Source organism: Cibotium barometz, chromosome 34, assembly GCF_041138505.1.
Source record: "Cibotium barometz isolate CiBa-2024 chromosome 34, ASM4113850v1, whole genome shotgun sequence".
Lineage (NCBI taxonomy): Eukaryota > Viridiplantae > Streptophyta > Polypodiopsida > Cyatheales > Cibotiaceae > Cibotium > Cibotium barometz.
In genome coordinates, this window is record NC_141079.1 from 14,494,630 (window position 1) to 14,508,380 (window position 13,751).

General features: G+C 44.4%; 1 protein-coding gene across 1 annotated transcript; it reads left to right on the forward strand.

Moving 5' to 3' along the window:
• Positions 1-1,450: 1,450 nt before the first annotated feature.
• LOC147618734 (beta-glucosidase 4-like) lies at positions 1,451-13,191 on the forward strand. The gene is made up of 13 exons (XM_086773774.1): positions 1,451-2,095; positions 2,269-2,331; positions 2,484-2,542; positions 2,637-2,712; positions 2,804-2,881; positions 2,968-3,055; positions 3,154-3,403; positions 4,263-4,378; positions 4,912-5,135; positions 5,234-5,265; positions 12,191-12,293; positions 12,378-12,486; positions 12,569-13,191. The coding sequence occupies exons 1-13, from the start codon at positions 1,954-1,956 to the stop codon at positions 12,768-12,770; spliced, it is 1,542 nt and encodes a 513-aa protein (XP_086629900.1). The 5' UTR covers positions 1,451-1,953; the 3' UTR covers positions 12,771-13,191.
• The last annotated feature ends 560 nt before the right edge of the window (positions 13,192-13,751 follow it).

Below are 13,751 nucleotides of genomic sequence, written 5' to 3' on the forward strand. Positions count from 1 at the left end.
AGCCTATGTATGTACTTTAACTATAACATCACAATACCATCATCATAGTATATAAATTACATGCCTAAATAATAATGTAAAGAGCCCAAATCTGATACGTCAACTGACACATGTGATTCAACCTTGAATGTTGAAATCTTCTCCTCATTAGGGCCTGTGAGAGTAGAATGTTATCAACGTATAAAACGATAACCCAAAAACTATCTTAAATTCTATTTACAATAGTCCGAGTGAGAGTACCCTAAGAGGGCTTCCTGCCATTCCCCAAGCTTCGTAAGGGGTAATTGTCTACAAGGCCTTGTTGGTGGGTGGGCCACTTATCTAGCACATAAGAAAGTGGCACACATAACTACCTCTATGAGGCAAATCTTGGTCTTTAACCATGCAACGTGCCATCTCCCATGCGAGATCTATCCTTCCTTTCGCCACACAATTTTACTAAGGTGTATAAGGTATTATGCATTGATATTTCATGCCACTTTAGCTATATATACATGAAACTCCTTCTACATATGCACCCTCCCTCGATCTATACAAAGGGTGCCAACTTTATATGTAAACACATTTATTTTCAGCCAAACGATAATGATGATGTAAATCCTTCACCAAGTACAATGCTTCATAGGCTTAAAGCCTTATCTTATGACTCAATAACCAGTCCCACCAAGACCCTCTCACCCCTAAATTGTCCTCTACCCATCTACCTACTTTCCCCCAAAATCCCCTTAAAGCAAGGCATTCCCAAAAAGCATGCCTCCCTTCCTCAATAGCAGCTTTGCATCTGCTGGGGCATGTTCCAGCACTAAAATTCCTTAGGAGAAGCTTGAACCCAGGAAAGGTAGAGCTAGAAGATAGACTCTCCACAAAAACACTTGGGCTTTCACTAGGATCAGAGCATCCCATATCATATTCCACCTTTTTTTCCAAATGTTCCCATCGAGGTTGCTTTTTGACGTGCAGCCTTGCCCATCAAAACTGACGGTCTTTTTCCATAATCACCCACTTTTGAGCTTCTTAATGTAATTTTTGATGTCGCTCCCAAAAATTTGTAAGTTAATTATGTTCAAAATGGCCAAAAACGTGCATGAGGGCATCCCTGGTTCCCATCCCACCTGATTCTTCCCCTTTACACATTTCTTCATATAATGTCTTTGTATTGATTCTATTCAGTTTAGCCCCATTAAACTAGCTCCAAACCTAAAACCAGGAGTCTTCATTGTATGCTTTAGAATACCACTTCTTTTCCACCTCAACATCTCAACAAGAATTGAGCTTGGAACCTAAATCTCACTTTGTTGCAGTGTGAACTTTGCCCTGATTTGTTGGAGCTCTTTTCTATCCTGCTTGAGAGAGATCCCATATGTTCTAGACTTTTTTTGAAAAAAAATGGATGAAATTAAAATTTAAAGGGAAAAAATATACATAAACCCTATGGAGTGTCGTTTTTTGTAGCGAGGCCAGGCCCTATGTAATCCATAATGAGGCAGTATGTGCGCTGGGGGGCCTGGGGAGTTATCCGCCCATCAACCAAAACCATAGCATCCGTCGCCCCATAAGTTAGTAGTATACAACACCTTAGGAGATGTAATCAATGTCACCAACCTACACCAGCACCTACACACAACTTCCCACTGCCACCGCCGCTGCTTTCTTCAACTACCACCACACCAGCTTTGTCTTGCATCCTTCCTATTATATATACCACGCGCCTCTTCCTGACGCTGTCTCAATTGACACTACTCCCTCTTTTCTGTCCTCTTCGCCTGCTGCCGACGAATCCTAGCTACAGCCCAGGCCGAGCCAGCTGTGCTGCAGCATTTGAATCATGAAATTTCTCCCAAACTAAGCTCTGCTGCCTTGCTACATCGCCTTTTCCGCGAGAGAGCGAGCTTGCATCCCGCACTCCTTGCACAGTAGCGCTTTGCTGTGTGGAAGCCAGCGTAGGATCTCACCATGGCCCCTCCTGAAGGCGCCCAGTTATCGGCGGATGTTGTCCTTTGCTCTCTACAGGACTCCATCAAGCAGAAGGAGGTGCGTAAATTCGACTTTCCAGAAGGCTTCATTTTTGGCGCTGCGACTGCCGCTTACCAGGCACGTATCCAAAGCCTGCAAGAGAGAGAGAGAGAGAGAGAGAGAGAGAGAGAGAGAGAGAAGCTGAGGCATGTTAATGTCCCTCAGTGATCGTTACTGTATATCGTGGTGAGACAAGCTGAGGCATGTTAATGTCCCTCAGTGATCGTTACTCTATATCGTGGTGTGACCAGGTAGAAGGAGGCGCTTGTGAGGGAGGCAGAGGTCCCAGCATTTGGGACACGTTTACACGACGGCCAGGTCAATCTTGTTTGAGTCGGGATTTCTCTGTTTGTTTTATTTCCACAAGAAGAATGTGTGTGTGTGTGTGTGTGTGGAAGCAAAGTAAAATATGAGAGATGGCAAGGTCGATTGTTCTCCCCGGCGGCTGCTGAAATGGTGTGTGGATGCAGGCAAGATAGGCGATGGAAGCACTGGGGACGTTGCTTGCGACCAGTACCATCGCTATGAGGTGATGATGTGGAGGAATTTCGAGGGTGGGCGCTAGGCTGAAGAGTTGCAGCTTATTATAGCTTACGATTGTGGAAATGAATGTTGCAACGCAGGAAGATGTAGATTTGTTGGCACAAATGGGCTTCGATGCGTATCGATTTTCGATCTCCTGGTCTCGCATATTCCCCGGTGAGCAGAGCAACTCGCCGATGTTCATATTTTCTTTTCTTTCAGTCCAGCATACTGGGCTCAGAGCATGGTGTGAATGGTGGCTGTGCAGAGGGAGTACTTAGTGGTTCAGTCAATGAGGAAGGCATAGCATACTACAACGCTCTCATCGACGCTCTGATTAACAAAGGTACGCGTGATTATGTATGGAGTCAGTCTCTATCATAGGATGGATCCTGCCAAGGACCGTTAGCTATGCGTATTCCTCTGTTTCAGGAATCAAGCCTTTTGCTACTCTATATCATTGGGACCTCCCTCAAGGTGTACACGAGGCAATTGGAGGTTGGCTCAGTCCAGAGATAGCGTGAGTATCTGCCGGAGTAGCGGCAAGCAAAGCGTATTAGCTAATTGATGTTGGACCAAAGCTGAAAAGTTGCCACGTTTTGAACTTTGTTTACCCAGAAAACACTTCGCATCATACGCGGAAGCATGTTTTGCTGCATTTGGAGACAGAGTGAAACACTGGATAACCCTCAATGAGCCCCTACGATTCTCATTGTTTGGGTATGGCTTGGGCATTCACGCTCCGGGGAGGAGCTCAGACAGGAGTCGGTCTTTAGAGGGAGACTCTTCAAGGGAGCCGTATGTCACAGCACATAATGCGCTCTTAGCTCACGCTGCAGCTGTGGATGTCTACAATCGGAAGTTCAGGGTATGTATGTGTCCTTGTTATTCAAGTGGTGTGTGTATACGAGAGAGAGAGAGAGAGAGAGAGAGAGAGAGAGAGAGAAATCTACTTACTTGGCAAAGCTAATCCATAGGTTAGCAGTCAGCAGCCTTACTCTCTAAAATTGTCTTGTCAAGGGCCTCCCCCGGTTTTGATGTTGCTTCAATATGTGAAATTCTATTGTGACTGAGTGAGTGCTCTTCTTTTCTTTTCATCTAGAGTGCACTTCTTTCTTTAACGCTCTTCTCTTTGAAGCTTAACCATCTGCTTTCATTCTAGTTTACTACTCAAGGACGACGAAGCCCTCTCCAAAGGACTTCACGACAAGACTCTTTCTGGGCCTCCCACCCGCTCTTTAAGGAACCAACATAAATGGCCTTGAATCGTTTGTTATTCAGGATAGCTGTGCATTCATTTTTTGAAGTTTTAGATTCCAGCGCCTGGCTTGGCTTTTTGAGTCGAGAACTCTGCTTACTCCCTACTCTCAAAAATGGAAAATTTCATGATGCTTGTGGCGGATTTGAGCTCCCTAGGTTTTTTTATGTTTCTTAGTCCTCGGGCCACAAAAGAGCTTAGTGAAACATCTTAGCAGAGGAGGTAACTGGAAAGGCCCGTCGTTGCTGAGCCAATAGTGGGCTATCATGCCAGTGCTTCTTCTTATTTATTTTAGATTCCAGTCATGGATAATTTTTGTGCCCGGTTCAAACCTTGCGCAGCTAGCCCGTTGTGTGCACAAGTTAAAAAAGTGGCCACCGTACTTTACTTTTTCATTTTGAGTGATTGCACTGTTTGTGTATACACAGCAGTTTTCTTCTCAGAATGTAAGAGTATTTCTTTTGTTTAGGCTCAACAAGGTGGAAAAATAGGCATTGCACTTGATTCCGAATGGGGAGAACCCTTGACAAGCTCACAGGAGGACAAAGAAGCAGCTCAAAGGCACCTAGAGTTCCAGCTTGGTTGGTGAGCTTTTGGTTTGCCCTTTTAATTTGGTACTTAAATGTGTTTGTGGAGTGTTGTTTTACTATGTGGGAGGACAAGGGCTGTATAGGTATTAGCATACTCACTGTTCAGTTATAATCGTTCAACAAGAAATATAAAATTATTGGTCTGTTGCTGAAGCATGTAGGTGATGAATGGCCATACAGCTGGGGTTCGTGCTTGTGACTTGAAAAATCATAAATCAGGTGGCTTTGTTTAGGATGTCATGTATTTTTTTTTTGGGACCTTAGAATTCTCCAAAGTACATAAAGCCGACTATTAATTTTTGACTGTATCACCATACATGAAAGTCAACACCAAGCCAAGTATCGTGATTTATTGTTTGCTGGTCGTCAATTCTTTCTCTGCATCACCCGAGACACATCGCTTAGTTGGTTCTTACTGATGATGTGCACTAATTGAACACAATTCAGCTTGCAGTTTTGATATGGTGTTCATGTCCCCAGTTTTGAAAGGTAGCAAGAGATTTACATGTTCACTGTGACTCTTTGCAGGTTTCTAGATCCTATTTTTTTTGGTGACTATCCGGATTCGATGCGAATTGCGGTTCGTGATCGCCTTCCACGGTTTTCTAGAGAAGAAGTTAACTTACTGCATGGGTCACTGGATTTTATTGGATTAAATCATTACACTACCAGATATGTTACACCTGCAATTCCATCTTCAACACCAAGTCTTTTAAGAGGCTGGCCAGAAGATAGCAACACAACGAGGCTATGTGAGTTCGTACCTTTGTCATCAGTGTGACAGACACCATGTCGCACAGCTACGTGCAGCTCAATTTTAATGATGATGTGATTCTTTTTTCTATTGCAGCCGAGGTTGATGGAAAACCCATTGGTGACAAGGTTAGTAATGTCTATACGCAAGTCTGGGGTTTTAATACATGTTTTCTGCATCATGATGTTCTTTCCATAAGAAAACAAGCATGATTTTTGTATTTGGCTACACAAGGTGATGGCGACTTCTATCAAGGGTAGTAAAGCTCGTTATCACAGTGTTGTGATCCTCTAAAACCCTTTTATGCCACGACATCTCAATGGTGTTTGAAGATGCCGCTGGTGGGTGAAGGGTCTAGTTCTCTGGGGTCGGGGACATTTGGCTCTCTTTAGAGACTACACCCTCTCTGTGGTACTCCTGGGGTGCGGATCATTGGCGTGTGCTCTGTTCCGGGCGAGCCTAGGTGGTGGTCGCTGTTGTTGACTCAAAAAAGTCTTTATTGGAGGTCTGAGAGGTCCTGCTGATCCTGTCTCCCTTCATCAGAAGAGTCGCGCGATGACGACAAAGCCCAAACATCTTTGATCTCATTACTGCATCACTCGTAACAGGCTGCCAGAATCATCTCAGAGGCGGCAATGAAATCTCCCTCGTATCTCCTCGTAGTAGATTGGACATCTGCATACATAATGCTCCTCCATCTCAATCTCCCCAGTCTTGCATGAACTGCGTACCCGTGCCTCCCTTGGGATGCCCTCAACTCTCCCAGACTCAATCCGAGGCGGTCTTAATCCAAAGGTGGTCGGAGGACACACTCAATCGGCTGATGGCAATCCTCTTCTCAAGCAACGTGTGTTTGTGGAGATACTCTGGTGCCTCAAGCATAGTCACCAAAAACGAGAAACGGGAACGGAAACGAGGAAACTAGTTTTTAAGGGCATTTTCTATGACAATATCACTTGAGAAACAAGAAATTGCCATGGAAACAGATGGGGTCTTGAAACGGAGACACGTTTCTAAGGATTGAAAGGGCCGTTTCCTGTGACTATGGCCTCAATGAAGCCATCCCCTCAGGAAGTGCAGTGTGTAAAATTGGAGCTTTGTGGAAAGCTCTAGTAGGGACACCCATGTCTAATCGTGTGAAGCTAGGTCACGTACAGGCGGGTGATGTTGCCAGGATAGATTCAAGAATGTGGAGTTCAAGCTGCCCTCAAAAGGGGAGAGGCGCCACGCATGTCGAACTAGCTGATGATTTGCGAGTATCAAGGCGTGTTGTAGCCCTCCTGTGCAAGCTGTCCAGAAGACTCAAATGCCATCCTTGGAATGCCCCCATACAGCTCCAAAAGCATATTCATAGGTCTCATCCCTCTACGTAGGGACAAGCTGTTTGATGGTTTCTGTTTTTGCGTGCTTCAAGGAGCTCCAAAAGCATATTCATAGGTCTCATCCCTCTACGTAGGGACAAGCTGTTTTGATGGTTTTTGTTTTTGCGTGCTTCAAGGAGCTTCCTTTATTTTACTTGCTGCTTCTTCTCCATGGAACAAGTTCGGCGTCTTTCATGCATTCTCTCTTCCCAGTTAGGGAGGCTCTATGATGCGAACTATCACACTTGTCTTCCTTCATTTGTCCCCTTTCACACTTGTCCTGTTTTCCTCTTCAGCCTGCCTTCTCCCATTATTTGCCTCCCATCCAGATTCCCCCCCGCCCCCTTACCTTTTTCCACGGCCTTTCAGCATTTGCCACCTCTCCCCCTTGGGCGGCCCTCTCCTTTGCTCCCTCTTGTGTTCTGTTTGCTAATGAATTACCTTTATTTGGCACTCATTTGGCATTTGCGAGAGGCCCTTGGTTCCCAACTTCGGGGGACTCCATGGCAGTCTCTCCTTTCCTCGATGGAGTGTAACTACACTAGCTAGGTGTGAACGTCCTTGGGCACAGTCTCATGAACAACACCCAAGTCAACACTTATTATGTAAAAGCCACATTGCACAAAACAACTGAATGATACATCATTGCAGAAGATAATTTGCAAAAGAGATAAGCACTGCACCGCACACCACCACTGGGGCCCACCCCCTATCCTTAATACTGAAGTATATTATCGAAGTATTTAATCTAGACAAAGTTCCAAGGGCTATCTTGCCTGATAATCCAATGCAATGTATGAAGTATATTATCGAAGTATTTAATGTAGACAAAGTTCCAAGGGCTATCTTGCCTGATAATCCAATGTAAGTATGAAGACAAGTTGCCTAAAAAAAAGTGTGTCAATGTAGATTGTTGATGTCGGACTCGTTGAATGAGTCCAAGTAACTTGGCGACCAATCTCATACACCTAGAGGGATGTGCATGTGAAATTGTCGTTCTAAGACCACGCACAAAGAGGCGCTCTCGTACTAGAGCTTGGCTCGCATCCTCGCAAAGACCGTGGCTCAAGCCTTCTTGGTATGAGTATACAAACATTTACAACAGGTACGCGAACATGTATTGGTATGCGGTGTCAATAATAGGTACTCAAATAGGTACACTTGGTACCGGTTCACAACACACACATTTGGTATTGTAGTTATAGGATGATGTTTAGCAGGTACCACTTGGTGCCGGTTCACAGCACATACATCTGGTATTGTAGATATAGGATGATATTCAGCAGGTACTTGCTAGTACAGTAAGGTTTTCAGCATGTACTTGTTGGTACAATAGTTTTTATCAACATGTACTTGCAAGTATAATAAGGTTTTAGCTTGTACTTGCAAGCATGATTAGGGTTTTAGAATGTACTTGCAAGTAAAATAGGGTTTCAGCATGCACTTGGAGGTATAATAGTCAGGTACAATTGGTGCATGGTCGGGTATTGTTAGTACAGCAAGTACAGAGTTGGGAATTGTTGGTACAGCAAGTATAATACAATTCCATAGTCAGGTGCAGTGGGTAGTACTCTACGTGCCGTAGAGAGAAGCACTTGGGAGCTAGCATTGCAGAGATAGGGAGAGAGGCACCAGTTGTGCCAAACATGAGATAGGAGGGGAGAGAGCAATCGTGGGAGAGGTTGGTGGGCTTGAGGTGGAAGGGGTCCAAGTCCTAAGCAGTCCACCTCAAATTGGGGTGGCCACCTCTTTTAATAGTTCACACATTGTTTATATGGCTAAGGGTGCCGACAAGTTAGGGGTGCCGACACAAAGGTCTACTGGCCCTGGGCATTGTCCAGGGGTCGGTGCTTGACTTTGATGAATGAGAACAATAAAGGTTATAAAACTTTTACAATAAAGAATAAAGGTCTAGATTAATACTTGCCACCTGTTCACATGACACAAACCATGTCAAAATACAGGGCAGTGGGTGGGTGTCCCCTGCGTGTGAAATGGACACATCATAGTAGGTAGACACACGAAAACAAGTCATGCGATAATAGCTTCAAGCTGGCAAAGATGCGTGCATATGCATTATGCAATGAACCTCTAAATAGGTGGTATTCTCGAGCACAGTACTGGTTTAATGGAAAGCAAACCCTCACAGTGCATTCCACGTCCCTAGCCACACTACGGGTGACATGAGGCATGGCCTCTCATAGGTGATGTGAGTCTTGGCCTCAGTACGGGCAACACAAACCTCGTTGGGCTCCCTTACCTTGGCACGAAATAGGGGAATACCACTTGGTGCATGGGCGGGTATTGTTAGTACTGCGAGTATAGAGTTAGGTATTGTTGGTACAGCAAGTACAATGTAATTACAGAGTCAGTGGGTAGTACAGTACGGGTAGTAGAGAGAAGCTCTTGGGAGCTAGTCGTCCTACAGTCAGAGAGGGAGGGAGAGATGCGCCAGTTGTGCCAAACGTGAGATAGGAAGGGAGAGAGCAATTGTGGGAGAGGTTGGTGGGCTTGAGGTACTGGCTCAATAGAAAGCAAACCCTAATAGTGCATTCCACGCTGTGGCCGGTGGCATGAGGCATGGCCTCTCGTAGGTGATGTGAGTCGTGGCCTCAGTATAGGCAACACAAACCTTGTTTGGCTCCCTTACCTTGGCACGAAATAGGGGAATACTACTTTGGTGGCCAAATGGTGAAATTTTTTCCAGCTTCTAAACAATTGACCTCAATTGTAAAGCCTCCAAATACGCCTCAAGGTGTGGGTAATCTTTGAAGTAGTCTTCTCATCAACCCATTTTGCATCAATAGGCAAATAGTTCTTGAAGTTCACAAGGTATTGCTTGGAAAACTTATCGGTGGCTCTTCTAGCTCTAGCCCCACATATTTCGGCAATAAACTCACATGAAAGGTTATCTTCCAATGATCAGGCAATGCAAGTTGGAAAGCAACCTCATTGATTGGCTTGATCACCCCTTCAAGGGTTTGTAATACCTTGTAGAAAGCTTAGGGCATTGGCCTTTTACTGAGTCTTGCTTTCTCAATTTTCAGAAATACCCAGTCATTCTGTTTATCGAAAAGGGGGGAAGGGGGGGGGAAAGAAGCAAGTTCTAGTGAGGCACGATAGATATGAGAGGAGGACCTTTCTGGCACCTAAGGGGCAGTTCAAGCAATTGTCGAATCCTTTGGGCTCACATAAGGTGAATCCCATGATAAATCATCATAACAATTCCGAGTAGGGATACAGTGGCCAGAGTTCTGTGGGCTGCCTGCGAGTGTTTCTAGTGCTTTAGATGGGGCACATTGCGCGCTTATGTCCATGTGCTGTTTCTAGCGGCAGGCAGTCGCAGCCATGGCTACACAACTTGCTCTAAAAGTCCCACCTCAAGCGGAGGGCCGCCATCAGAGCACCCTCACCCGGCATGCAGCAGGTGACCCCCCCGGCCCCCCCACCTCCCCAAGAAATAAGGTTATGGGGGAAGGTTCTCCCCTGACGGGATGACCAATCAGAGGGAGAAGACTCCTGCTGCTCGCGCCATGGCTGCTGTCGTATCCGAAGGGTCTCGTATCGCCTGTCCAAGATGTCATCTCTTCTCTAGAAGCTCAAAGTACACCTTCGGAAGGCCAAAGAAACATACGTCACTAGGGAGGCCACAGGGGCACTGGGCATAAAACCATAGTGCCATCTAGGAAAGTACGCGTGTGCGCTCTGTACCACGATGGGGCTCAGCTGCAAGGCTATTTCCGCTAGAGCCGCCGGAAACTGCAAATCTGTCCTGGTGTGGATCTAATATGGACAAATCTACAGCTGAAGGTGGTGGTCCCAAGAAGACAATAAGAGCTAGAGCAGCTAAGTGTCACCATTTGGTCGCCCAAATGATTTTTGTTTATTTCGTGCCAAGGTAGGGGAGGTCAAAGAGCTTCATGTCTCCTGTATTGAGGCAAGGACTCGTGTCACTTATGGGAGGCCAAGACTGTGTCACCCATAGTGTTGGTTAGGACGTGGAACCCATTGTCAAGGATCTCAATTTAGGCTTCCATTGAGCGAGTTTCTTGCTCGGTAAGACATGCTATTTACCCGTTCCAAGAATGGGAGATATATCCATTGCATAATGCACAAGCACACATCTCTGCCTGCTTGAAACTGTTTTAGTGTGACTTCTTTTCGTGTGATTGCCTGCAATGACGTGTCCAGTTCATAGGTAGGGGACACCCACCCATGAACCGCGTGAATGCCTTGTATTCTGACATGGTTTGTGGCATGTGAACAAGTGGTAAGTATTAATCTAGATCTTTATTCTTTATTGTAAAGGTTTTATAATCTAGACCTTGGCACTTGGGGGTTGGACCCCTTCCACTTGAAGCCAACCAACCTCTCCCAAGATTGCTCTCTCTCCTCCTATCTCACATTTGGCAACTGGCACCTCTTTCCCTATTTCCTATCTGCAAGTCAACTAGCTCCAAGTTCTTCTCTTTTTGTTGGCTGTAATTTATGCATTGACTATTTGGAAACACTACCTTCTTGGAAGTTGGGGCTGATTTTATGGTCAAGACAGATCATCAAAGCCCAATCTTGATGCAAACAAAGTTTTCGGAGAAGCATATGAGGATGAAAAAATTCTTGTCTATGTTTCATTTTCAGATTATGCACACTCCAGGAAAGAATGTGGTGGCAAATGCATTGTCTTGGAAGCTATATGTGGCTGCAGGGTTAGTTGCCTCACATGGGGACCTGTCTGCCATGCATGAATTGTACCGTACAGATGTTGATTTTGGGCATATATGGACTGATTTAGTGGTTGGGCATACACATGCTTCTTATGTGATCAAAGAGGGGTATCTCATGAAGGATAACTGCCTATGTGTTGTTAAACATGAGGCAAAGAGTCATTGATGAGTGCCATGCTTCTCTATATGCAAGACATAGAGGTATCATACCTACTACGTGCATGATTGAGCGCTATTTCTTTTGGCCTAGCATGTGCAAGAATATTGAGGCATATGTATGTGCATGTATCATATGCCAGGAAGGTCAAGTTTGATAGGCAAAAGGCTTCAAGTTTGCTTCAACCGTTGTCTATTCCTTCGTAGCCATGGGAGAGTATTGCAATGGATTTTATCATGGATTTGTCTCGTACGCAGCAAGGCAATGATGCTATTTGGATCATTGTTGATAGGTTTAGCAAGCAAGCGTACTTCTTGCTGGTCAAAACGACATTAAGTCTGAGCATATGGTACATTTCATTCCAAATGAAATGTATGGTCGCCGTCTTGGTGTAGACCATTCATTTCATTTGGAATGACACCATCACATCCTCCGGCAACTCAGATTATGGAGCAGCAAAGTGGGTCCCTTTCTCACTTGGGATGTTGTCAGTCTCTGGCATTAAAGGTCGGGATCATCTACCCCCCCTCCCTCCCTCCCTCCCTCGCTCCCTCCCTTCCTTCCTTCCTTCCCCCCCTCCTCCACCAAGGATGTAGTCCCCCCGAGAGCAGCCAGCTATGGAGGAAGCCCGCAATCTGCTTCCAGGCAGAAGTTTCTCTTTCTACTAATTGAAAGGTCAATAAAAACTGACACTTGTGTCAAAGCTGTGTTCATGTTTGAATGTGGTGCAGCTTACCGTACTTGTTGGCATTGTCGATTCTATGAAACTTTGTTTGGACTGATTACTTCCTCTTGCCTTGATACTTGTCAGGGTGCTTCTTATTGGATGTATATTGTCCCTTGGGGTATTTTGAAATTATTGAATTGGATAAAAGATCGGTACAACAGCCCCCCAATTTATATAACTGAAAATGGTAACTTCTGATGTTAAAATTGGCGATTTTGAAGCATTCATGCTTGTTAGATTTTTAAAGTAGTATCGAAATCTCATTGTGCAGGCATGGACGATGAAGATAATCCATCAAAATCTCTCGAAGAATTCTTGCACGATTCAAAGAGAGTCAAGTTTTATCAAGATTATCTGTCGTTTGCTGCCCGAGCTATAAGGTGAAGTGCGTTACGTGATTAGTATATGTTTTCTTTTGGTAACCATTTTAAGAATCGGCTAAAATTGTTTGTTAAATTTCAGGGAAGGGACAGATTTGCGAGGTTACTTTGCGTGGTCTTTGCTAGACAACTTTGAATGGCAGCTTGGTTACACTAAAAGATTCGGGCTGATTTACGTAGATTACAGTCGCGATCTGAAACGATATCCCAAGGATTCCGCAATTTGGTTCAGTAAATTTTTGAAGAATGACTGGCCCTGGAAACAGCAAGAGGATTGGAGCTGACCGTCGCTCTCTCTCTCTCTCTCTCTCACACACACACACAACCCAATCAACTCTCTAATGCACATATATTTTTGACAGAAATTATAGTCGTGGTAAACTCCGTAAAAACAGGTTAAACTCCCTGAAAACGTTGTAAACTGGAGAAAAGAATTATGTACATCTATGGCCTGAGAGGGGTCCAGATGTGGTGAAACTGGAGAAAACAATTTTAGTATGTTTCTAGCCTAGGAGGGTCCAGATGTCGTGGTGGATGTACGATTGATGTTTGGGTCAGCGATCACAGGAAAAAACCTGCAAATCTCCACACAATGCACCTTGGGATTTCCACGAGAGTTTTATGCACGGTCATATTCATTATAGCCAGTCTTTGTGTGAGGAAGATCAATATATATTCGAACACACACATACCCATGTTGCGTAACCTTGATGGCATCAAACTTGGGTCCTCTCACTAGAGCCCAACCATTCTACCAACTCAGCTATGTGCCCATTCTACTAACTCAGCTATGTGCCCGTGGGCATGAATGTCTTCTTTTTTATGTAACCATCCATCTTGTTATGGGTTGGTTCATGTAACTCAAACGGATTAAGATACTTAGGTAAAGTCCTTCATGGGTGATAATCAAACATGTGAGCATCCTCCTTCCAAACATAAATATAAAACTCATTACGTTTTTAGGTCTAATCATAGCTTTAGTATTTTAAATCTTTAATAATGCAATTGATGAAATACATGCTGAAAGAGCAACAGGTGAACACATACTTAATGCATACTTAAAGAATTGACAGGCTACACTCAACTTAATGCGTATAATTAAAGTATCTTGACTACAATTGAGACTACACTTGACTAAGGAGGCAAAGATGGAATTACAAAATGTAAGAGATTTTGTGAAAAAATACCTAGAAAAACTTAATATCATCACCAAGATAAGGTGATATAGCTTAGACCAATTAATATCAGTGATATCCATGTATCTT

What these genes read in the sequence shown, in the direction of transcription:
- LOC147618734 (XM_086773774.1), top strand. Translation starts at nt 1,954, where the DNA reads ATGGCCCCTCCTGAAGGCGCCCAGTTATCGGCGGATGTTGTCCTTTGC. An exon ending in GAAAACCCATTGGTGACAAG is followed by an intron (nt 5,266 to 12,190) that starts GTTAGTAATGTC and finishes GATACTTGTCAG; the next exon opens with GGTGCTTCTTATTGGATGTA. An exon ending in TTTGCTGCCCGAGCTATAAG is followed by an intron (nt 12,487 to 12,568) that starts GTGAAGTGCGTT and finishes GTTAAATTTCAG; the next exon opens with GGAAGGGACAGATTTGCGAG.